This window comes from Pongo pygmaeus, chromosome 15 (genome assembly GCF_028885625.2).
Source record: "Pongo pygmaeus isolate AG05252 chromosome 15, NHGRI_mPonPyg2-v2.0_pri, whole genome shotgun sequence".
NCBI lineage: Eukaryota > Metazoa > Chordata > Mammalia > Primates > Hominidae > Pongo > Pongo pygmaeus.
This window is the reverse complement of record NC_072388.2, coordinates 19353287-19378871: the sequence shown is the minus strand read 5'-3', so window position 1 is coordinate 19378871 and position 25585 is coordinate 19353287. Positions and strand designations below refer to the sequence as shown.

Genomic DNA, 25585 nt, shown 5'->3' with positions numbered 1-25585 from the left:
GATAGCTCCACTCAGACATCTGAAACCATGCAGATTTTAGCTTCCTGCGAGTACTAACTGGTGGTTTTGAGTTTTTTTTTTTTCTGAAATGGAGTATTGCTCTTGTTGCCCAGGCTGGAGTGCAATGGCATGGTCTCGGCTTACTGCAACTTCTGCCTCCCAGGTTCAAGCGATTCTCCTGCCTCAGCTTCCCAGGTAGATGGGGTTACCAGCACCCACCACCACACCTGGCTAATGTTTGCATTTTTAGTAGAGGCGGGGTTTCACCATGTTGGCCAGGCTAGTCTCAAGCTCCTGACCTCAGGTGATCTGCCCGCCTCTGCCTCCCAAACTGCTGAGATTACAGGTGTAAGCCACCGTGCCTGGCCAGTCTTGATCTTTTGAAATTCATGGAGAACAGTGATATTAAAACAATAACTAACAATTAGGCTTCCACAGAAATAGTCTTATTATTTATGACTATAAATAGATGACCATATAGTACATGAGGTTTAGATTACCTTCTGGTCCCATATTTCACATTCTGCAAGGAGAAAAAGCTAGTGGATATAGATTATACTCAATCAGATACCTGAAGAAATGTAAATTGGGAGTATGGAGATAAGTGGAACCCCGCATTCAGGTCTGGATACACTGAAGCTATCTAGATACAGTGTTACTATTTATTCCACTATTTAATGACTAAATAATATTCCATTGTCTGCAAATCATAAGAATGGAATTGTTCTCTTATAACCAGGATTTCTTGCCAGTCATGTAAATTTGGCTCTGGGAAATTTTGGGCTTGGTTATTCTTGTTAACCTTCCTTCCATTGAGTAAACTTTGATGGAAAAATCAGATTACACAATCAATAGAAAAATTATCCTTCTCATGAGAAAAATTGATTATGCTTTTCCCATTTAAGAAGTTAAGCCAAATACATTCAAAAGCATAAAAATTATGCTTTTAGCTCTTCCCATTTAAGTTATGCCAAATACATTCGAAAGCTTAAAAATTATACTTTTAGGCCAGGCGTGGTGGTTCACATCTGTAATCCCAGCGCTTTGGGAGGCTGAGGCAGGTGGATCACTTGAGGTCAAGAGTTCGAGACCAGCCTGGACAACATGATGAAACCCAGCCTCTACTAAAAATACAAATATTAGCCGGGCATAGTGGGGCACGCCTGTAGTCCCAGCTACTCTGGAGGCTGAAGCAGAAGAATCGCTTGAACCTGGGAGGCGGAGATTGCAATGAGCCGAGATTGTGCCACTGCACTCCAGCCTGGGCGACAGAGACAGACTTCATCTCAAAAAAAAAAAAAGTTTATATATATATATATATATATATATATATATATATATATATGAAATGCTTCTAGAGATTTAGAAAAAAAGCTTTTTTAAGTAGTAAAGACTCCCTTTTCATAATATTTCCATATCTACCTTTATATTTTTCCTCTCATTATTAAATTTTTCAAGCACATAGAAAAGCCCATGAAATATAAATGTTCAACTTATTAAATTGTTGTAAAATGAACATCTCTATCACCATTCAGCCAAGAAATAGAACATTGGTAGCACTCCAGATGCCCAAAGGGTGTCCTTTCCTGATAGCCCTCTTCCCCTTCTCCTAGGAGTAACCACTATTGTGACCACTGTCAGAACCAGAGGAAGGCATGTGAGGCACTGACCTTAGGCATAAAATTTGAAGGGGTGCCAAAAACTCAATAATCAAGACAAACACTGTCCTGTTTTTTGTTTTTTGTATTGAGACAGAGTCTTGCTCTGTTGCCCAGGCTGGAGTGCAGTGGTATAATCTCAGCTCACTGCAACCTCTGCCTCCCGGGTTTAAGCAATTCTCCTGCCTCTGCCTCCCCAGTAGCTGGGACTACAGGCAGATGCCACCACGTCCAGCTAATTTTTTGTATTTTTAGTAGAGATGGGGTTTCATCATGTTGGTCAGGCTGGTCTCAAACTCCTGACCTCAGGTGATCTACCAGCCCATGCCTCCCAAAGTGCTGGGATTACAGGTATGAGCCACCGCACCCAGCCAACAAACAGTTTTAATGAGAAAATCAAAACTAGGTCGGGTGCGGTGGCTCACGCCTGTAATCCCAGCAATTTGGGAGGCCGAGGTGGGCGGATCACCTAAGGTCAGGAGTTTGAGACCAGCCTGACCAACATGGAGAAACCCCGTCTCTACTAAAAATACAAAATTAGCTGGGCGTGGTGGCACATACCTGTAATCCCAGCTACTCGTGAGGCTGAGGCAGGAGAATCGCTTGAACCCGGGAGGCAGAGGTTGCAGTGAGCTGAGATCGTGCCATCGCACTCCAGCCTGGGAGACAGAATGAGATTCCATCTCAAAAACAAAACAAAACAAAAAAATCCTGGGGCAAAATAACATTTTATAAACACTGGGGAAGTTACTTATTTAAGAATTCCAGCCTTGGTTAACCCAACCATCACATTTGTAACACAAAACTGGGCCTCAAGTCTTATATACTAATTTTCCATGAAAACTTTAGCATTCTAAGATGAAGGGGAAAAGTAAATAACTAGTTGGCAAAACAATTAAATGATTAAACAGAAAAAATATATACTTTTTTCTTTTTTTTGAGATGGAGTCTCACTCTGTCGCCCAGGCTGGAGGAGTGCAGTGGTGCAATCTCGGCTCACTGCAACCTCCTCCTCCCGGGCGCAAGCAATTCTCCTGCCTCAGCCTCCCAAGTAGCTGGGATTACAGGCATGTGCCACCACACCCGGCTAATTTTTGTATTTTTAGTAGAGACAGGTTTCACCATGTTGGCCAGGCTGCTCTTGAAAGCCTGATCTCGTGATCTGCCCACCTCAGGCTCCCAAAGTGCCAGGAAAAAAAATAGATTTTAAAAGACAATACCATTTACAGGATGTAGAGGTTCCTTCTGTTTCAATGCTGAATGGGATAATGCCATTTCCTCTTCCTCGTGCTGATTTTTAAAGCCATCACCTATGAAGCTGTCAGTCTCTGAGAACTTCCACTCAGTGTAATTCACCTGCTTCAGAATAAGAACAACAATACTACATAGCTGGTAATATCTTGGTTTTCTTTCTTTATTCCTTCCTTCCTGTCTTCTTTTTAAATACTAGCTCTTTTTATTTTTTTTAATTTTTATTATTATTATTTTTTTGAGACAGAGTCTCCCTCTGTCACTCAGGCCAGAGTGCAGTGGCACCATCTCGGCTCACTGCAACCTCCGCCTCCTGGGTTCAAGCAATTCTTCTGCCTCAGCCTCCTGAGTAGCTGGGATTACAGGAGCCCATCACCACACCGGACTAATTTTTCTATTTTTAGTACAGATGGGGTTTCACCATGTTGGCCAGGCTGGTCTTGAACTCCTGACCTCACGTGATCCGCATGCCTCAGCCTCCCAAAGTGCTAGGATTATAGGCGTGAGCCACCATGCCCAGACAATACTAGCTCTTTTTAATTTTTAAAAGTTAGTACTTGTTGGGCATGTAGGCCGGGCATGGTGGCTCACGCCTATAATCTCAGCACTTTGGGAGGCCGAGGCAGGCAGATCACCTGAGGTCAGGAGACCAGCCTGATCAACATGGTGAAACCTCATTTCTACTAAAAATACAAAAATTAGCCGTGTGTGGTGGAACATGCCTGTAATCCCACCTACTTGGGAGGCTGAGGCAGCAGAATTGCTTGAACCTGGGAGGTGGAGGTTGCAGTGAGCCGAGATCATGCCATTGCACTCCGACCTGGGCAACAGAGCGAGACTTGGTCTCAAAAAAAAACAAACAAGTGAGCACTTGTTTAAAAATATATATAGTATTAAAACTTTAAGCATAAACTGTAGAGTACATATATGTTGAATTAAATTACATTGAAATGAGCAGTCCAGGGGTTTGTTAAACTATTTGTGTTTGGGGAAACACAAGCTAGCCACAAATAGCTATGATTATGGCTTATCTTAATTTTATTTTTTTGAGATGGAGTCTTGCTCTGTTGCCCAGGCTGGAGTGCAGTGGCACGATCTCAGCTCACTGCAACCTCCGCCTCCTGGGTTCAAGCGATTCTCCTACCTCAGCCTCCCGACTGAGTAGCTGGGATTACAGGCATGCACCACCATGCCTGGCTAATTTTTTTTTTTTTTTGGTGAGATGGAGTTTCTCACTTGTTGCCCAGGCTGGAGTGCAACGGCGCGATCTTAGCTCACCACAACCTCCACCTCCCGGCTTCAAGTGATTCTCCTTCCTCAGCCTCCCGAGTAACTGGGATTACAGGCACACACCACCATGCCTGGCTAATTTTTGTATTTTTAGTAGAGACAGGGTTTCACCATGTTGGTCAGGCTGGTCTCGAACTCCTGACCTCAGGTGATCCACCCGCCTCGGCCTCCCAAAGTGCTGGGATTACAGGTGTGAGCCACTGCACCCGGCCTTATTTTGTATTTTTAGCAGAGACAGGAGTTCACCGTGTTGGCCAGGCTGACCTGAGGTGATCTGCCCACCTCAACTGCCCAAAGTGCTGGGATTACAGGCTGAAGCCACCATGCCCGGCCGATTAGTGCTTATCTTGTATGTCTGCTTCTGCTTCTACCTCTGAGAATAATACATCTGGGGACATAACAACCCACAATTTAGTGCTTCAGAGTTTTTAAGGTCTTACCTCTGGTGTATTTCCATTTAAGATGTTAAGGCTAAGATACTCCATTCTGTTCTTTCCTTGAACGCCTATTCTTTTGCCATGTTTTCTTCTTGAGTAGCTCACAACCTGGTGCTCCTTTTCCTTTCTTTCTCCCCCATGAGGAGGTTTTCTCTTTGCTCGATACTGGCCAGCTTCAATGGGAACCCCAGGAGTTGTCATCTGATCCTGAATAGAAAGATCACAGACAGCATTACAAGATGGTAGTTTAACAACCTAGAAACACAAGAAAGGGATTTAGGAACTAGCATTAGACTTCAGTTCTCTCCTCATGGAGCTAAGAAATGCTATCTCTCTCTCTTTTCCGCAGTAAAACCCAGGCTTTCGCTCCATCAGTAGTCTCATGGCATTATGAGGGATATATATTAAGCTCACAGGACACATGACACTCACAGAGGGAATTTCTTTTTCTTTTTTTTTTTTTTGAGACAGAGTTTTGCTCTTGTTGCCCAGGCCAGAGTGCAATGGTGTGATCTCGGCTCACCACAACCTCCGCCTCCTGGGTTCAAGTGATTCTCCTGCCTCAGCCTCCCGAGTAGCTGGGATTACAGGCATGTGCCACCACGCCCAGCTAATTTTTGTATTTTTAGTAGAGACAGGGTTTCCCCATGTTGGTCAGGCTGGTCTTGAACTCCCGACCTCAGGTGATTCGCCTGCCATGGCCTCCCAAAGTGCTGGGATTACAGGCGTGAGCCACTGCACCTGCTTCAACTATAATACTGTCTTCTTCAAATCTGCTCCATAGGATTGGCAGAGATCTGCTACCTGTGGAGTCCTGGAGAGTTACCTGGGAAGGAAATGAAGCCTTTTCCTCTTCAGATGAGATCTTTGAACTGTCCTTGGTATCCTTCCCCTTAGTCTGAGCTTCTGGTTTCAGGAAACTCTCAGGGGGTATGTAGGGAAACTTCCAATCCAGTTGCACTTGAATAGATCCGTTGGGTTTCTCTGCAGGGTCAGTGAGGTTAAAATCACCTGAGAGACAAACAGATATTAATAAGATCTGATCACATGAAATAAGCAAGTGAGCATTTGTCAGCACCTTATCTATTTCCTTCCCATTTTTAATTTCAACATATTTTATCAGCAATTAATTAACATCCATTAAATAATTACGATGATGATACACTCAGAAGTAAAATCAAATAGCAGTGCAGTTAGCATATTAATAGGGGAAGATGGGTTATCTCTAGGATTCAGGAAGAGATAGTGAAAGGTATATGAAAAGGAGTACAGCTTGCTTGTCATCAGTCACCCAGCCAATGAACAAGGTTGCATTATTATTACTATTATCAAATGCTTACTGTGCCTTAGTTGTACCAAGAAAACTGTCATCTCTACCGTCAAGTGGTCCCAAGAAAACTTAAGCAAAATGGCTTTTTCGAAATGCCAGATGTCTGATTTGTAACACTGATTAACAGATGGCTTATATTGCCTCCCCTGTTTGGCAAAGGAGTTGTGTCCAGAAGTGTCAGCCTTTTTTTAAGCAGTTGTATTGAGGAGAGAGCTGCACACATTTCCTGGAGCATCCAGAATCTTGTTAAATATGGTTGTTTCTGGCTGCAGCTATCCCCACTTCCTAAGGAAAACATGGATACCCCCACTTCACTCTCCCAGGACTGTAGTCAAAGAGTTGACCCCTCTTGGTACGCCCCCACCATCCTAGGTATAAAAGTTAGGAAAGACAGTATGGAGCTCAGCTCCACATTGGGAGAAAAAAAAAATCCAAGAAATTTGTGTTTGTCATGATCTGCTGTGGAAATCTCTCTAACTTGTGTCCAGTGTTTAAAAGAAGTGAGAGAATGATGGGGGAGTGTTAAGGTCTCAGTTTATGTCGTCATGCACTAAGAAACAACAGGCCTTTAGTAAAGACAGTTACTAGACAGCATTACAGAGCTTGAAAAAGTTTGTTCAGCCAGGCGCGGTGGCTCAAGGCTGTAATCCCAGCACTTTGGGAGGCTGAGGTGGGTGGATCACCTGAGGTCGGGAGTTCAAGACCAACCTGACCAACATGGAGAAATCCCGTCTCTACTAAAAATACAAAAATTAGCTGGGTGTGGTGGCGCGTGCCTGTAATCCCAGTTACTAGCCTGGGCAACAAGAGCGAAACTCCATCTCAAAAAAAAAAAAAAGTTTCTTCAGATACAGAGGCATAGAATTCGGGTTGCTGGCTCTGCCACTTAGGAATGCTGCCTTTGCGGCTGAAGAGAAGCAGAAGAAGCCAGTGTTTCCACACAAGTAGTGAAGCCCTAAGTCTTCTGCTCTGTTGCTCTTGACAATATTCTAAATCCTTTCTCTTCAGGTTTTAAGAGAGACTGTTTCAAGCAAGTAATCAAAGAAAAGTAGAATCAGGACAGGGAGACAACACTGGGAAGAGGGCATGAAGATGTAATAACCTCGAACCCCCACCTTTGATAGATTCATTTTTTGCAAGAGGCAGTAAAGGCACTCGGGCTCGGCCAAGATACGAGCCAGGCTCTAAGTCTTCATCATCAAAAACATGTATAGACAAGGCCTCCCGTCTCAGATATTGGTCCAGGTCAGAGGTCACAAGCACTGGGAATCGAGCCTGGTCTCTAAAGTAGGGGTTGTTACTGGCTGGAATGATGGCAGTGTCATGGTCAGAAAAGGTGAAGAAGCGGTACACAGCATATGGACTGGGTTGAGTTCCCAGCCATCGACTCTGGAGGCCACAGCACTTGGTGATTTCAATCCACAGCTCGTTCTGAGGTTCCCAAGACTCCGATCTGAACTGGAAAGATGTTGGTCACGGATTGAGGAAAAGGGCAGCTTGAGAGTGTTGTAGGTGAAGCCTAGGATCTGTGGTGAGGAAGAGCTATGATCTAGAGAACAGCTATCCCAACTGGATCAGGAAGAAACCTAATGATCTTCACCTGCCTGCAAACTGGCTCTGGCAGTTATTTCAGGGAGATACTAGCACTCACGACTTAACTTAGAGAATGGCACAGAGAAGCTATTCTGTTCACAGCAAGGATGAAGGATGTAGCTAGCTCCAAAGGCATACTTTCATTTCAGACTCAAGCCTGACCAAGGGAATAATCCAGACTAGTTGTGGTGTGATAGTTTTCTCTTTCATTCACATTCAACAAATACTTATTGAGAGTGGAAGACTGAACTGTTCTCATGAGCTGTTTGGCTGAGGCTCCTCTGAGATGCCTCGGCACATCCTTTTCCTCACCTCCTCTTCCTGGGCCTTCCGGCCTCCAAGCACATTGGTTGACAGGTAGACCTGGGCTTTCTTTCGTTTATTGCATGCCTGTAGGCTGGGTTTTATGGGGAAACGCAGCCTCATCCAGTACTCTAGAACCCCGAACTCTTCTCCACCAGCTCCTGTGTAGCAGAAAGTATGAAAGCAGGGAGAATACAGATGGTGTGGCAAGGATCAAGAACAAGACAAAGGAAGAAAATAAGAAACCACCAGAAAAGCAACTGTAGGCTTTGGGAAATTCTGCATTGGTGCTTAGGAGCTGCAGGAAGCCAACAGCACTTACCAATCAGTGTGGCCAAGCCATGAACTTTCTCCACAGTCTCTAGCACCCTGTCAAAGCAAATCCATCCTGCAGCAAGAGTGTTGTGTTCACTGGCCACGGCCTGGTGTAGATCAAGCCGGGCTGAAGCCTCTTGAAGGTAGTGTAAGAAAAGCGAATCTGTCTCCATCACATACTGGGAGGTGAAGTCATAGAGGGGCTGTGGCCCCACAGATAATGGGGTACAGTGGGTTTCAAAGTCATAGAAGGAATAGGTGCAGAAAGTGGTAGGTTGGGTATCTCCAGCCTGAGCTAGGGCGGCAGATGTCAGGAAGGCCTGGTGGATGTGCAGTTCAAAAAGATTCTCACCCTGACGCAGCAGAGAAATATCCACTTTATCCTCATCTCCATGGGCTGGCAGTGTTTCCAAACATAACGACAACTGTCGGGTGCCATAAGCAACATCTTTGAGCTGTTCTAGAGGGGAAAGAAAGCTGCCTATCTGTTAAAGGGTAGGGAGCTCTTTCTTAGGGTAGAGGAGGGTGGACAAAAGAAATATAAAACACATGGTGGAAGTCCAAGTTGTGATTATTTCACGAAACCACGCGATTCAAAAGGAAAAGCAACAGAATGACAACCAGGAGCATTGAATTCTGATAGCCAAATAATCCAATGCCAGCTTTAGGGAGAAGGTACAAAAGGAGTGACTGGAAAGTAGATGCTAAACTTAGGAAAACACTGGGGGCACATTTTATGTTATATATGACATCGTTTTGGTGTACATCATGGCCCTATCATTAACTGGTAATTTCATAAGAGAAGTACTAGAAACACAAAAATATGAATACTTCTACAAGTTATAGCCTGCTTCAAATTGGGCAATATTTGAGTCATCACAGTGTGCTGCTGTTGAAGGTCCTATTTTAAGAGTTAAAGCAGTAGAATAAAATATTCTGGACACATCGGAATGTCTTCATGACACACACACACACACACACGAATAAGGAGACTACTTTCTTAATTAACAAGATTAATACAATTAAATATAGTATACTTAAAATTTTGCATTACATGATGCAGGAGTAATAATCTCAGCATAAAAAGAATTTCTATAAATCAATAGGATACTGTTAAGAAGTAGGCAAAGGATAGGAACGGTCAATTCTCAAAAGGAATAACACAAATAACTGGTGAACATAGAAAAACTCTTTAGCCTTATCAGTGATCAAAGAACTATTAGCTAAAGCAAATAAATCTTCAGACGTAGGTAGGAGCAGTGATCTTTTATCAGACTCACCCTGACATGGATAAATCATGGCCCAGAGACACTTATGTGCTTTTATTCTTTTTTTTTTTTTAATTTTTTGAGACAGAGTTTCACTCTTGTCGCCCAGGCTGGAATGCAATGGCCTGGTCTCGGCTCACTGCAACTTTGCCTCCCGGGTTCAAGCGATTCTCCTGTCTCAGCCTCCCAAGAAGCTGGGATTACAAGTGCCCGCCACCATGCCCAGCTAATTTTTCTATTTTTAGTAGCGATGGGGTTTCGCCATGTTGGTCAGGCTGGTCTCGAACTCCCGACCTCAGGCAATCCGCCTGCCTCATCCTCCCAAAGTGCTGGGATTACGAGTGTGAGCCACCGTGCCCGGCCATGTCCCTTTATTCTATTCCATGCTCACTAAGAAACCTACTTACTGATTTTGCTTCCCGAAAGAGGGCTGCCCTGAACTGTGGTTCCAAATTTCTCATGGCAGCAATGGAATAGCCACTATTGTAAAATAACAAACATTTGGGTTTAAATATCAGCTTCTGGTTAATTTGGTTTCTGTGAGTCAGATCTTTCACCACTGGGTATAATAACAAAGCCAAGTGTCTTGACAAACAAGCCTGAGACCAGGCTCTGGTCAGCAGTGACTACACTAAGTATAGGAGGCACCGCAATATGAAACTTGCATTCAGTGTCCAGCCAACTGCCCTGTCACTGTCAGCATCCTCAAATTGCAACAAAGATTTTAGAGATTTTAAGAGAGAAATCACTGACAAGAATAACAGGAGATGAGTGATGAAGTTCTATTATCCGACTAAAACTGCTCTGAGGAAACAGTGACTAGGAGAGAGGGACAGGGAAGAGGAGCAAGAGAGAAAGAATGAGAGAGAGAGAGAGAGAGAGATTGTGTGTTACACCACCACCCTGAGAGCCAACAGTGACACTCATTCTCACGACAGAATTAAGCCCCTGGAAGCAATTGCTGGGCCCTCTTGAAACTCTACAGAGAAATCAGAAAAACATGATGGAGGGAAAGAAGCTGCTAACATGTATTAAAACAACAAAGATGGGCCGGGTGCAGTGGCTCACACCTGTAATCCCATCACTTTGGGAGGCCGAGGCGGGTGGATCACCTGAGGTCAGAAGTTCCAGACCAACCTGGCCAACATGGTGAAACCCTATCTCTACTAAAAATACAAAAAATTAGCCAGGCATGGTGGCAGAAGTCTGTCATCCCAGCTACTCGGGAGGCTGAGGCAGGAGAATCGCTTGAATCTGGGAGGCAGAGGTTGCAGTGAGCCAAGATCGCACCACTGCACTCCAGCCTGAGTGACAGAGCAAGGCTCCGTCTCAAAAACAAACAAACAAAAAAACAACAAAAATGATAGGATAAAGAACAAGAGGGATAAGTCATATGCTAAGGATATGAGAGGCACCCTTCTTGACAAGTACACAGAGAGGAACACAGGCGTTAGTTGTGGAAGGGTCCCGAAGTGAGGAGAACAAAGGACTAAGACTTGCCAGATGTTGGAAGGTCATGGCTTCTTAAAATACCTTCCAGCTGCTTGATACGGTTATTCTTAAGGTCTAGTAGTCGAGTCAACCTCTCCAGCTTTTCTTTGTGATCTCTATTATCATTGTCAGCTTTTGTCATCATTGCCTCCAGTTCCTCCTAAAACAAAATAATGTCTGAACTTTTCTATCTTAGTGGCCTAAAACCAAAGAGCATAAAAAAAATGTGGCCCTGGCTAGGTCAAGAAGACTGCTATCCTTAGCTGGGCAGGTTCACCCACTAGAAAAAGGTCTGGTTTCCTTGCAGACCCCTCCAAGACTAGTTGTGCTATCAGTGAGGTAGGGTGGTTCCTAGGACTGGCAAAATTTGAACCCAGAAGCCTTACGCTTGCCATTGGCATGGGCTGGCCCCATCACTGGCTCCTAGTGCCAAGGTGCTGTGGGCACGTGTGAGTCCTCAAGTTCCTCAGAGGACAGCCATTGCGTGTTTGCTCAGGATAGCACATCACCTGGCATCAGCCCTGGAAACTTAGGTCTTGCTTCATTCCCAGTCCTGTGAGTGCTTCCCACATTCCTATTATCCATCCCCTTCCTGTACCATCTTTCCTTGCACCTGATAACACACGTTGATTTTGCGCTGCAGGATAAGCATGTCCCTGGTCTTTTCTAGTTCCAATGTGGTCTCTGCATGTGATACTTGCAACTCATTTAGCACCTGGGAGAGTTTCTTTTCTTCTTGGTTTTCGGGTTCACTTGGCTGTAGAGGGAAATGCATTGGTAAAAGGGAGTATAAATATGACAGGTAAAGTAATAACGATTCTCCATAAGACAGTTGTTGGTAGTAGTAAAATGCCAGCAGCAGAAACTACTCCAAAATGTAACAGAGGACCTGTATGACTTCACAAGTGCTCTTTCCCCTAGTTCTCATGTTCAGTAGCAGCAGTGAAGGGAGATTATACAGCCACTAATGGCTGTTTGCTCTTCCACAGATCTTTTCAAGTCCTCATCTGAAAAAGATTCTAAATTTTATGAGCTGCAAAGAGTGGAAGAAATGGGTGGAGCTCATGAAGTTCTCTACGTTCAGCCTTCTCATAGTTTTCCAAAAAGTGTCCTCAAGCCAGGCACAGTGGCACGCGCCTGTAATCCCAGCACTTTGGGAGGCTGAGTTGGGCGGATCGCCAGAGGTCAGGAGTTCAAGACCAGCCTGGCCAAAATGGCGAAACCCTGTCTCTACTAAAAATACAAAAAATTAGCCGGCTGTGGTGGCAAGCACCTGTAATCCCAGCTACTCCGGAGGCTGAGGCAGGAGAGTTGCTTAAACCCGGGAGGCAAAGACTACAGTGAGCCGAGATCGCGCCATTGCACTCCAGCCTGGGAAACAAGAGCGAAACTCCATCTCAAAAAAAAAAAGAGTGTCCTCAGTCAGGACAAAATGTTATTTAGTTAGTTTTCTAATCTCATCATCTTCCCCAGAGATATTTACCAGACATCTTTCTGCAGAGCGAACTAGTTTGTTTAAAGAGGCTCTTACCTCGATCTCAGTGTTCTCTTGCAATACAGCTGGGTGAGTGGCTGGTTCAGATTGCCTGTCAGGAGGTTGGGAAATTGTGGCTGCATTTTGGAGGAGCTCTACTTCCTGTTTATGCTTCTGAAGTATGTTGGTGACTTCAAGCTTCAGATCCTCATTTTGGGCTGGGGAAAAAATAATCCAGAAATTTGAAACTCTGTAGTTATTTATCACCATGGTCAGAGTCGGATCAAGTGTGAATTTAATCTTCCCACTAAGGTTTAATTAATATTATAAATTTGAGAAGCAATTCTTTATTATTTCTACAGAGGAGGCCTCTAGCTTATTGACTCAGTAAACTGAGGTGATACTACTTGCACTCCAAAAACAAAACAAAAGACACCTGCAGAACGGTAGAGTGGACAGTGGAACAACAATAACAACACAAAACAAAGGCAATCACTTGACTGACTAGGGCAATCCAAACTTTTTGACAGCAGCATCGAAACCAGTATCTCACCAACTCCACCCCAACTCCATTCTGACTTCTATGTTATTAGCTCTCTGCAGCACCCATCTTCACACCCACCCTGGCCTGGATGATGGGCATTTCTGTGTTCCAGTGTGTGTGTGTGTGTTTCTTTTTCTCTTTAGACAGTCTTACTCCATCACTCAGGATGGAGTGCAGTGGTGCGATCTTGACTCCCTGCAACCTCTGCCTCCGGGGTTCAAAGATTCTTGTGCCTCAGCCTCCCGAGTAGCTGGTATTACCGGCACACGACACTACAACTGGCTAATTTTCTTGTTTTTAGTAAAGATGGGGTTTCACCATGTTGGCCAGGCTGGTCTCAAACTCCTGGCCCCATGTGATCTGCCGGCCTCAGCCTCCCAATGTGCTGGGATTACAGGCATGAGCCACCACACCAGGCTGTGTGTGTGTTTTTCAGGGAACAAAGGTAATCAGTGTTTAGTGAGCAGATCATTTCCATCATGCATTAGAGAAGGGATTAAATTAGATTGCCCTGAAGGTCCTTACAAGACTTCATTTGTGCTTCATACATACTAATTAGCATGTGCTCCTAAAAGTGGTTCTTGCCTCTATTTTTCTTGATTTCACATATTTCTTTTCCTTTGGTTTCCTATTTGAATACACTAAAACTTGATGAGATATAAATTTCATAAGACTAAAGATTAAGGCCCAGGCTAGGAAAAAGCAGTAAGATGAAGGTCTTTTTGACAGTATTTAAAAATGTTCCAAATACCTATCTCCTGAGATCCAAGAGTTAAGACAGGGATGAAATGGCAGTGGTAACCAAGAGCAGTAATTTGCTACTCAATTTCAAGAATTGGATGGCAAAAAAAAAAAAAAAAAAAAAAGTATTCCAGTTACCTCTAAAATGATGAGAATGATAAAAGCAGAGAAATTCACTTTCAGTACTTGCTTTATTCATAACTGTCATTTACCAACTGCCTTGGTAAGTGGCTTTCACCTGTAATCCCAGCACTTTGGGAGGCTGAGGTGGGTGGATCACTTGAGGTCAGTTTGAGACCAGCCTGGCCAACATAGTGAACCCTCATCTCTACTAAAATATACAAAAAATTATCTGGGTGTGGTGGTGGGCACCTGAAATCCCAGCAACTCGGGAGGCTGAGGCAGGAGAATCTCTTGAACCTGGGAGGCGGAGGTTGCAGTGAGCCCAGATCGCATCACCGTACTCCAGCCTGGGTGAAAGAGCGAGACTCTCTCAGAAAAAACAAACAAAACAAAACAAAACTTTCAATAAACTGAATGTTTAAAAAACATAATAAATTAAAAACTGGCAGGCCGGGCACAGTGGCGCACGCCTGTAATCCCAGCACTTTGGGAAGCTGAGGCTGGTGGATCATCTGAGGTCAGTTCATGACCAGCCTGACTAACATGGTAAAACCCCATCTTTACTAAATACAAAAAAAAATAGCCAGGCGTGGTGGTGTATGCCTGTAATCTGAGCTACTTGGGAGGCTGAGATAGGAGAATCGCTTATACCTGGGAGGTGGAGGTTGCAGTGAGCTGAAATTGCACCATTGCACTCGAGCCTGAGCAACAAGAGCGAAACTCCACCTCAAAAACAAACAAACAAACAAACAAACAAAAAACTAGCATCTTCTCAAATGGAAAGACATTATATAGGAAAAAGTATACATGAGAGGTAGGTAAGTATCATGTTTTCCTGATTGTAGATCTTGATCTATTGCTAGTGTTCTCATTCTAGTTACCTACAACCCACAAAAGAATAGGATCAAGTGAGGGGATTGAAGAAATGATGGCTCAAGTTATCTTCTCCCGAGGTAGAGGATGCCACATTTGAGAGAGCTCTTCAAGGTCCAGCCTACCTTTCTCCCTGGACAGCTCAAGTAAAACTTTTCTTTTCTCCTCCAGCTCAGCATCCAGCTGATCCTGCAGCTGAGAGACTTGCTGCTGTAGCTGTTCTGCTATGAGCTCGTTGCTCCAGTGGGGCTGACTAGAGCTGTCACTGCTGTCCAGCATGCTGGCAAAGGAAAGCAAGCTCTCAGATGGATACCCCAAGGGGTGAGATATGACGTCTTTATTATCCAGTTTCAGCATCTCCTGGACCTAGTTCCTCATTCATTCCCCTACATGTTTTTTCTGCCCTTGCTTTATTCATAACTGTCATTTACCAACTGCCTCGGAACTTTTGAGTCCTACTGAGTTATTGCTCAGTACCATTTCTGTTTAGGTCTCAGATATCTGACTGAGCAAACACCCCAAGTCATATCCATTTCCCAAGGAACTTCTCCACCATGATGGCTTTCTTTAGTCAGGGAACTATGTACCAAGACCTTCTCAGGCCTGCCGGATTAGAAATGAGGAACAAAATCTTCCTTTTCTCATACCCCATACCTCCATCTACCTTCACCAACGGTTAGTTTAGAGAATATTTGTCTTTGACCTAGATTATAAATTACTATGCTGAAGGGCGGGAATTAAACTTTTCAACAACTGTATCCTCCACCCTATTGTATCAAGCTGTAAGAGCAGACCCATTGTGAGTATAAAATACACATGGCTGGTTCCTTTTTTTTTTTTTTTTTTGAGACAGAATCTCGAGCTATCACCCAGGTTGGAGTGCAGGGGTGCGATCTTGGCTCACTGCAACCTCCGCCTCCCAGGTTCAAGCGATTCTCCTGCCTCAGCCCCCTGAGTAGCTGGGATTAAAGTAACCTACCGCCAGGCCCAGCTAATTTTTGTATTTTTAATAGAGACGGAGTTTTACAATGTTGGCTGTGCTGGTCTTGAACTCCTGACCTCAGGTGATCCAGCTGCCTCGGCCTCCCAAAGTGTTGGGATTATAGGTGTGAGCCACCATGCCCAGCCACATGGCTAGTTCTTGATCATTCATACAAATGAAATGACACTAATAATCAAACAATTATTTCTTTTTATGTCTTATTTCTTATTTATCATTTTAGTAAATGTAGTTTAAAAATAATTTACCAGGCTGGGCACAGTGGCTCACGCCTGCAATCGCAGCACTTTGGGAGGCTGAGGAGGGCAGATCATGAGGTCAGGACTTCAAGACCAGCCTGGCCAACATAGTGAAACCCCGTCTCTACTAAAAATACAAAAAGTTAGCCCGGTGTGGTGGCAGGTGCCTGTAATCCTAGCTACTTGGGAGGCTGAGGCTGGAAAATTGCTTGAACCCAGGAGGCGGACGCTGCAGCGAGCTGAGATCGTGCCACTGCATACCAGCCTGGGTAACAGTGCGAGACTCCGTCTCAAAAAATAAATAAATAACTTACTGGCCAGGCTGGATGGCTCCCACCTGTAATCCCAGCACTCTGGGAGGCCAAGGTGGGCAGATTATCTGAGGTAAGGGGTTCGAGGCCAGCCTGGCCAACATGGTGAAACCCCATCTCTATTAAAAATACAAAAATTGGCTGGGCGCGGTGGCTCACACCTGTAATTCCGGTGCTTTGGGAGGCCGAGGCAGGCAGATCTTGAGGTCAGGAGTTGGAGACCAGCCTACCCAACATGGTGAAACCCTGTCTCTACTAAAAATACAAAACATTAGCCAGGTGTGGTGGCAGGCACCTGTAATCCCAGCTACTCAGGAGGCTGAGGCAGAAGAATCGCTTAAACACTGGAAGGCAGGGGTTGCAGTGAGCCGTGACTGCGCCACTGCACTCTCAGCCTGGGCAACAGAGTGAGACTTCGTCTCAAAAAAAAAAAAAAAAAAACCCACAAAAATTAGCCAGGCATGGTGGTACACACCTGTGGTCTCAGCTACTTGGGAGGCTGAGGAAGGAGAACCACTTGAACCTAGGAGGCAGAGGTTGCAGTGAGCCAAGATTGCATCAGTGCACTCTACCCTGGGCAACAAAGTGAGACTCTGCCTCAAAAAAAAAATTAAAAAATAAATAAAATAATAATAATAATAATAATAACCTACTTAGGCAAGTATTAACATTTCTTGGCATTTCCTGACCATATACCATGTAAGGACTCAAGAAAATAGTATTTTGAGTGATGAAGGGGAGAGGCAAATAGTAATGTCTATCACAGAGTAATGTCTGTCAAAGTGGATACTCCCCATACTGCTTTATTTCACTGAGCTGAAGAACATCAGTTGTTCCCAGATGTTCCCATAAGACCTCCTCAATCTACCCCCTGCTGCCTTTTACTAGATCAAAAGGTACTTTTAAGTTTTTTTGTGGTTTTTTTTTTGAGATGGAGTCTCACTCTGTCACCCAGGCTGGAGTGCAGTGGCGCGATCTCGGCTCACTGCAAGCTCCGCCTCCCGGGTTCACGCCATTCTCCTGCCTCAGACTCCTGAGTAGCTGGGACTACAGGCGCCCACCACCACGCCCAGCTAATTTTTTGTATTTTTAGTACAGACGGGGTTTCACCGTGTTAGCCAAGATGGTCTCGATCTCCTGACCTCATGATCCGCCCGCCTCGGCCTCCCAAAGTGCTGGGATTACAGGCATGAGCCACCATGCCCAGCCCGGTACTTTTAAGTTTTAAAAACTTTTTTCTTTTACTTACAGGTTGTTTTTTTGTTTGAGAGTCTCACTTTCTCACTGCACTGCACTGCACTGCACAGGGCTCAATGCAACTTTGACCTCCTAGGCTCAAGCAATCCTCCTGCCTCAGCCTTCTGAGTATCTGGGAATACAGATGCACCCCACCACACCCAGATAATTTTTTTTTTTTTTTTTTTGAGACAGAATCTTGCTCTGTTGCTCAGGCTGGAGTGCAGTGGCGCAATCTCGGCTCACTGCAACCTCCACCTCCCGGGTCCAAGCAATTTGCCCTGCCTCAGCCTCCCAAGTATCTGGGATTACAGGCCCCTGCCACCACACCCAGCTAATTTTTTGTATTTTCAGTAGAGACAGTGTTTTGCCATGTTGCTCAGGCTGGTCTCGAACTCCTGTGCTCAGGCAATCTGCCTGCCTTGGCCTCCCAAAGTGCTAGAAGTACAGGTGTGAGCCACTGCGCCCAGCCGCCTGGCTAATTTTTTTTTTTTTTTTTTTTTGAGACAGAGTTTTGCTCTTGTTGCCCAGGCTGGAGTGTAATGGCCTGATCTCGGCTCACCCCAACCTCTGCCTCCTGGGTTCAAGTGATTCTCCGTGCCCGGCTGGCTAATTTTCAAAATAATTTGTGGAGACAGGGTTTCATCATGTTGCACAGGCTGGTCGTGAACTCCTGAGCTCCAGTGATCCTCCTGCCTCAGCCTCCCAAAGTGCTGGGATTACAGGAATAAGCCACCATGCCAGGCCACTTCCAGTTCTTTTTAATTATAAAATTAATGCATGAATACATGCTCATTGTGAAAAATTAGAATAATATTCACCATATAGAATAGGCCAGGGGCGGTGGCTCATGCCTGTAATCCCAACATTTTGGGAGGCCAAGGCAGGCAGATCACTTGAGCCCAGGAGTTTGAGACCAGCTTGGGCAATCTGGCGAAACCCTGTCTCTGCACAATATAGAAACTATTAGCTGGGTGTGGTGGCATGTGGCTGTGGTCCCAGCTACTCGGGAGGCTGAGGTGGGAAAATCACTTGAGCCTGGGAGTTCAAGACCAGCCTGGGCAACATGGCAAAACGCCATCTCTACAAAAATACAAAAATTAGCTAGGCATGGTGGTGTGCACCTGTGGTCCCAGCTCCTTGGGAGGCTGAGGTGGGAAGATTGCTTGAGCCTGAGAGGTGGAGGTCGCAGTGAGCTGAGATGACACCACTGCACTCCAGCCTGGGGAACAGAGTAAAATCCCATCTCAAGAAAAAAAAAAAAAAAAAGAAAAGGCCGGGTGCGGTGGCTCACGCCTGTAATCCCAGCACTTTGGGAGGCTGAGGCAGTGGATCACGAGGTCAGGAGATCGAGACCATCCTGGCTAACATGGTGAAACCCCGCCTCTACTAAAAATACAAAAAATTAGCCGGGCATGGTGGCGGGCACCTGTAATCCCAGCAACTCGGGAGGCTGAGGCAGGAGAATGGTGTGAACCCGGGAGGCAGAGCTTACAGTGAGCTGAGATTGTGCCACTGCACTCCAGCCTGGGTGACAGAGCAAGACTCCATCTCAAAAAAAAAAAAAAAAAAGAATAAAAGTGAAGGTGCCCCTTTGCCTTATTCTAATCCTCTTATCTCATTAAAGCTTTGTGGAACCATACAGATACATAACATAAACCATGTCAGAGTTAACATATTCATTTTCAGCTTGCTTTTTCTTTTTACAATATATCTTTTTTTTTTTTTTTTTGAGATGAAGTCTTGCTCTGTCGCCCAGGCTGAAGTCCAGTGGCGCAATCTCAGCTCACTGCAACCTCCGCCTCCCGGGTTCAAGCGATTCTCCTGCCTCAGCCATCTGAGTAGCTGGGATTACAGGTGTGCACTACTATGCCTGGCTAATTTTTGTATTTTCAGTAGAGACGGGGCTTCATCATGTTGGTCAGGCTGGTCTCGAACTCCTGACCTCGTGATCCGGCCGCCTTGGCCTCCCAAAGTGCTGGGATTACAGGCATGAGCCACCGCGCCTGGCCATCTTATCTCATTTTTAACAGCTGCATAGCACTTCATTGTGAGGATGCAACATGCTTTATGTAATCAATCTCTTATCAGTGGTTTCCTTTTTATGTGTTTATTTGTTTTTGTTTTTTTGCTATTACTATCAGGGCAGTAATTAACGTTCTTTTTTTTCTTTTCTTTTTGCCCAGACAGGTCTTGAACTTCTAGGCTCAAGTTTTCCTCCCACCTCTGCCTCCCTAAGTGTTAGGATTACAGGTGTGAGCTGCTGCACCCAGCAACATTCTTATTATATACATATATTTGCACATACACACGAGAATTTTTTCATTTTGATTTCCCCCCACCCCCCAAAAAAATTTGGGGGCCAGACATGGTGGCTCATGCCTGTAATCCCAGCATTTTAGGAGGCTGATGCAAGCAGATGACTTGAGCCCAGGAGTTTGAGACCAGCCTGAGCAACGTGACAAAACCCTATCTCTACAAAAAATAGAAGAAAATTAGCCAGGTGTGGCAGCACACACCTGTGGTCCCAGCTACTGGGGAGGCTGAGGTGGGAGGATTGCTTGAGCCTGGGAGACTGGGGCTGCAGTAAGCCTAGAATGCCACTGTATTCCAGCCTGGGTGACAGAAACTATGTCTCAAAAAAAGAAAAAAGGAATTGCTGGTTAGAAAAAAAAAAAAAAGGAAGAAAAAGCAGGAGAATCGTTTGAACCTGGGAGGCAGAGGTTGCAGTGAGCCAAGATTGTACCACTGCACTCCAGCCTGCGCAGCAGAGCGAGACTCCATCTCAAAAAAAAAAGAAAGAAAAAAGATATGCACATTCAACATTTTAATAGTGTCAGATTCCCTTCCAAAAGACTGCCGATTAATATTCTCACTAACAATATTGAGTACCAATTTCTCCATATATCTATTAATGCTAGGTATTAGGAATGAACTTTCTATAATGTCTTTCATAGTAACAATGCTCTGGGACCCAAATGTGGTACTCACCTTTCTAAGAGTTTGTCATAATTGTCATTCAGCAATTTTCGTTCTTTTTCCAAATCTTCAACTCTCTCCTGAAACTAAGAGTGATAGTAGCCCTTGAGCTAAAATGTTAAAACCTATTCCCCTGAACAGGATTTCCCCTGTCCATGGCAGGGAGGGGCGTGGGTGAGAGGCTTTCTATCACCATCTCCAGTGTCTGAGAAGCCATCCAACTAGAAAGACTTGAACCAATTGAAGTTCGGCTAGAAACTTTTATTGGAATTAATGAGGATTTTCCAAAATAAGTCTTCACTGTTTCTGGGTTTCTACTGTTAGGGAAGCAGCAAAACATTATGAAAGAGCAAGGACTTTGGAAAACAGACATAAGTATAAATCCAAGCTTTCCCTCTAATGGTGTAATCTTAAGCAAATGATTTAACTACTTAGAGCTTCATTTTTGTCATTTGAAAAAATGCAATACTCATATTGTTGCTAAGATACACATTCTAACATCCCTGAAGTCGAAATGTAGATGGTATCTTTCAACTATTATTATTTACCTCCTTCAGAGTCATCTGCAAGATAGACACATCTTCCAGTTGGCTCTTCAAGCTCACAGCCTTCTTGCTTTCTTCCTTCAGCTCTGCCCTGAGCTCATTCACTTGCTTGAGGAGGGCCTCATGGGCTGCACTCAGGATTCCCTGATTCTGGGGCAAAAGGAAAGTACCTCTGGGAATGGTCATATCACTCAGCACGAGTGGTCTCCAGACACCAACAACCCTAGCATTCTCTAATAGATGTCACAAAGAATGACTTTGATTAATAGCTTATTACCTTTGTACTGTTTGTTGACCTTGTTTTTCACCCTAGCATTTCTCTGGAAGTATAATTTCCCTGGTAGGTAGGGTTTCCATTCTGGGCAATTGTAGTTCATCATTTCAGCCTTAATTTTCTTTTCTTGTATTCATTTATTTATTTATTTATTGAGACAGTCTCGCTCTGTTGCCCAGGCTGGAGTGCAATGGTGCTTGGCTCACTGCAACCTCCGCCTACCGGGTTCAAGCAATTCTCCTGCCTCAGCCTCCTGAGTAGCTGGGATTACAGGTATAAGCCACCACGCCCGGCTAATTTTTGTATTTTTAATAGAGACGGGGTTTCTCCATGTTGGCCAGGCTGGTCTCAAACTCCTGATCTCAGGTCATCCACCTGCCTCCACCTCCCAAAGTGCTGGAATTACAAGCGTGAGCCACCGCGCCTGGCCCTTGAGCCTTAATTTTCTCAAGGTTCAAATTAATCCCTAGCTCTAAATTAGTTGCCACCTTCCAAAGTTGCCTTCACTTTCTAAGCTATTTGACTGCTTTTTTATGATGATTTATTCCTCCGTTTGTACCTAGACAAGTGACATGTTAACTCCAGAAGTTCTGTGTGTGTTTCTGGCGGACTCCTCTGGTGAGGCACAGCTGGGTGGTCTCATTTGGAACTCTGTCTCAGTGGTGATTCTTAAGCACAGACATTCACCCAGCTTCACATGCAGCCCACTCACAGTGGTGAATAGGGCCAAATATTTAAGACCATCTGAGAATACCTGCAACAACTTTGTTATATCTCATCACCTCACACATGCTAGAAGAATACTCTTAGGAAGTTTTGAGCAAATGCTATAATTTGCTCCAGCAATAGGCTTAAAAATACCATGCCAAATATTTATTTCTCAACTCCAATCTCATATTTCAATTTTTATGAAAACAGTGCAATAAGTATCTGTATCTTTTGATAATAGTAATAGTATCATTTTTAACAGAAACTATATGACATAATAACATAATAAGATTTAGTTAGCTAAATTCTGGTGTTATGTTACTTGCAGATGAACATAGATTTCTTTGGGTTTGATTATTCTGGTTACTAAGAAACAGAGACTCAATTCTCATTAAGTACCTTCTGGAGCAAGGTTTCGTATGCCTGGAAGAAAGAAATTATTATTATTTTATTGATTTATCAATTTCATGATATATTTATCATTGTAATATAATGCTTAACATTTTTAAAGACATTACAAAAATCCCACAAGTCAATTTGTGTACTTGTTTACTAATTGTTGCTATTTTTCCCCTGCCCTAGCTTGCCAAGTAGTCTGTGACTGCAATCATTCACACCATTTCTCAAAAAAGAGTGAAGGGTCATTTATTCACATTTGCATTGTACTTGGTGGATTAAGAAAAATGTTTAGTCTTAAATTAGGTACTGTTACTTAGCGTGCTTCAGAAAGATCTCTTCAGTTTTAGAAAAAAAAAAGATCATAACAACAGCTATAATTAGTTGAGTAGTTGCTATGTGTTACATGTTACTGTGTTTCATTACCTGCTACATGATGATCATTATAATCATTTCACATATATTATCTCATTTAATCCTTGTAGCAAATATGAGAGGTAAGTTTTCCTTTTTGTTTTTGAGACAGTCTCATTCTGTTGCCCAGGCTGGAGTGCTGTGGCACAATCTCGGCTCACTGCAACCTCGGCCTCCCAGGTTCAAGCAATTCTCCTGCCTCAGCCTCCCAAGTAGCTGAGATTACAGGTGCCCCCCACCACACTCAGCTAATTTTTGTATTTTAGTAGAGACAGGGTTTCACCATGTTGGCCAGGCTGGTCTCAAACTCCTGACCTCAAGCGATCCACCCACCTCAGCCTCCCAACTTTTTTTTTTTAATTTTTTTTTATATTTTAAAAAAGGTCAAATAATCTTTTTGAGAGAAAAAAATTGATCATATCAACTTGCTTAAAACCCTTTCACACAGCTCTCTGCTGTCTGTAGGATAAAGTCTAAATTCCTAGCATGTTCTGTCTTTAATGACAACGAGAAAAAAAATTCTTAGTGTGTCCTTCGTGACCAGAGCTGATGTTTCTCACCTCTGCTCTCATGGAAAGCCCCTCCTTCTTTTGCACACTTATTAACACATGCTAATCTTTTAGTATTTCAGTATTTAACTCACAAATCTATTCCTTTATTAATCCTTTTCTTTTTTTGAGACAAAGTCTCACGCTGTCACCCAGGCTGAAGTACCGTATCGGGATCTCGGCTCACTGCAACCTCTGCCTCCTGGGCTCAAGCACTCAAGCAATTCTCTTGCCTCAGCCTCCAGAGTAGCTAGGACTACAGGCACACATCACGATGCCCGGCTAATTTTTGTATTTTTGGTAGAGATGGGGTTTCGCCATGTTGTCTGGGCTGGTCTCGAATTCCTGAGCTCAAGTGATCCTCCCTCCTTGAACTCCCAAAGTGCTGGGATTACAGGCTGGAGCCACCGCACCCAGCCATTAATCCTTTTCTGATCTGGCACTGTTATAGGAGTTATTAAAAATAATTTTAGGCATATAGAGAGGAAAAGGGGTCCTTGGAAAGTTTTCTCGTCCTTTAAAGCAGCTCCAGAAACGTTTTTTTGTCTAGCAGGAAAGCCCTGGCTCTTACAGCCAGGCAGGCAACTTTTGATATGCAAATACAGGGCTTTAGAAACTGGGTCCACCCAAACATGGCGATTCCCGCCCTCCTCTTCCTGCCTTTGCCCCGCCATGTACCTGACAACACGGCCACCCCCACATATCCCCGACGTGTGTAGAACATCATGGCGCCCTCATTTGCATATTAAAAGACTAGGGTAGGAGGGCCAGTTTTTTCCACAGGCTACATGAGTGACATGCCTGGTCAAACCAATCCCCTGAGCCCTATGCAAATCAGACACTACCTCCTCCTGCCTACTCATATAAGCAGCCACTTTTCCCGGCAGATAAGGTCTCCTCTCTCGGCTTTGGAGTGCCTCTCCCTCTGTCTCTGTACAGGGGAGCTTCTTCCATCTTTCTTCTCCCTTCTTTCTTGCCTATTAAACTCTCTGCTCCTTAAAGCCGCTCCACCTGTGTCCGTGTCGTTTTATCTAATTCGCGTGAGACAAGAGCCCTGGTGTTCCTCCAGTCATCAGCCATATCAGCACCTCACCCACTGGTGGGTCTGACTACTCTCTCTTTTGTCCTGCCCATACCCTGCATAGGGATAGTTGAATTTGTTTATTTGTTCTCTCACTCCTATAAACTCCTTGAAGGCAGTTGTTATCTTACTTATCTTTGTAATCTTTGTATCCCAGTGCTTTGCAATTCCTGGTACTGGATAAATATTTGTTCAATAAAAGGATGGTGCTGACCTTACTTTGACCCTTGATACTCTATTTCCACCAATCAGATATTATTTTCTAATGTGTGCTAATGCTAAATGTACTTACCTTGAGGGCTGTTGTCAGGCTTTAAAAAGATCATGACTGTAAATATCTGGGACAGAGTACAGCTCATAGAAAGTGCTAATTAAAAGGCTAGTTTCCTTCCCTTCCCCTGTGACTGCTTTTGGCTTCCTAATTTAATCACATTCTGGTTGTGGACTTTGCAGAGGACCTTAACCCTTACACAAGTTAACTCCACTTTATTTCACCTTAGCAGGCAGAGCTTGAGCCTTCCTCTAATAGAGAACTAATGGGAAATACTGGGAAAAGAATAGACTCCGAGTTTTGAGGCTTGGATTTGAATATCACTTATAAATTGTGTGACCTTAGACAAGTAACTCAGTCTTTCTGAATAGTGGCTTCCCATACGTAAAATGGAGAAAATAATATGAACCTCTTAATTGGGGTTTCCCCTCACCAAGAACGCACAGCTGATGATGGCAACTCACCTCTTGAACTTCTGTTAATTGTGCTTTTGTCATAACCAATGAAGCATTTCTTTCATGTAAGAGCTTCTTAAGTCGAATCAGCTCTACCTTCTCTTTAATGGAAGCTCTGCAGAGAAAAGTGCTAAATTATTCTGTCTGAACATGTATAGAATTAAAAACATTTTCTCCTTGACTGTGCCCCAGTAAGAATACCTCCCTCTTGTCTCTTGCCTTCCCCTCTTCCCCACACTAGAACACAAGTATGTGGTGTATGTACAGTCTAGTAAATGATCTCCTTTCTCCCATTTCTCATCACGCCAGCCAAGATTTGATAAAGATCACTAACCTTAAGCTTGTGTTCTAAGAAAAGATAATAACTACTTTTTTAAATGATGGTGTTCATAATTTCCCACAAACCTTGCAATGTCAAGCTAGGTCTCAGCCTTGTT

General features: G+C 44.0%; 1 protein-coding gene across 6 annotated transcripts in view; it reads right to left on the bottom strand.

Moving 5' to 3' along the window:
* Positions 1-25585, bottom strand: part of RPGRIP1 (RPGR interacting protein 1) — a 66465-nt gene that overhangs the window by 18098 nt on the left and 22782 nt on the right. For 2 of the 6 annotated variants that reach the window (XM_054448255.2, XM_054448256.2), the window contains exons 1-7: positions 14817-15191; positions 12468-12628; positions 11550-11693; positions 10946-11096; positions 5463-5647; positions 4640-4843; positions 2879-3017 (exon numbers count right to left, since the gene is read on the bottom strand). In XM_054448255.2, coding sequence (XP_054304230.2) covers positions 2879-3017; positions 4640-4843; positions 5463-5647; positions 10946-11096; positions 11550-11693; positions 12468-12628; positions 14817-15048 — 1216 coding nt within the window. In that variant the 5' untranslated portion in view covers positions 15049-15191. Of the gene's footprint in view, positions 1-2878; positions 3018-4639; positions 4844-5462; positions 5648-7081; positions 7425-7871; positions 8024-8184; positions 8638-10945; positions 11097-11549; positions 11694-12467; positions 12629-14816; positions 15192-20468; positions 20543-21004; positions 21152-22382; positions 22407-24019; positions 24072-25157; positions 25264-25585 lie in introns of those variants that run through there. The other 4 variants (XM_063651404.1, XM_063651405.1, XM_063651406.1 and 1 more) reach the window with 4 other exon arrangements.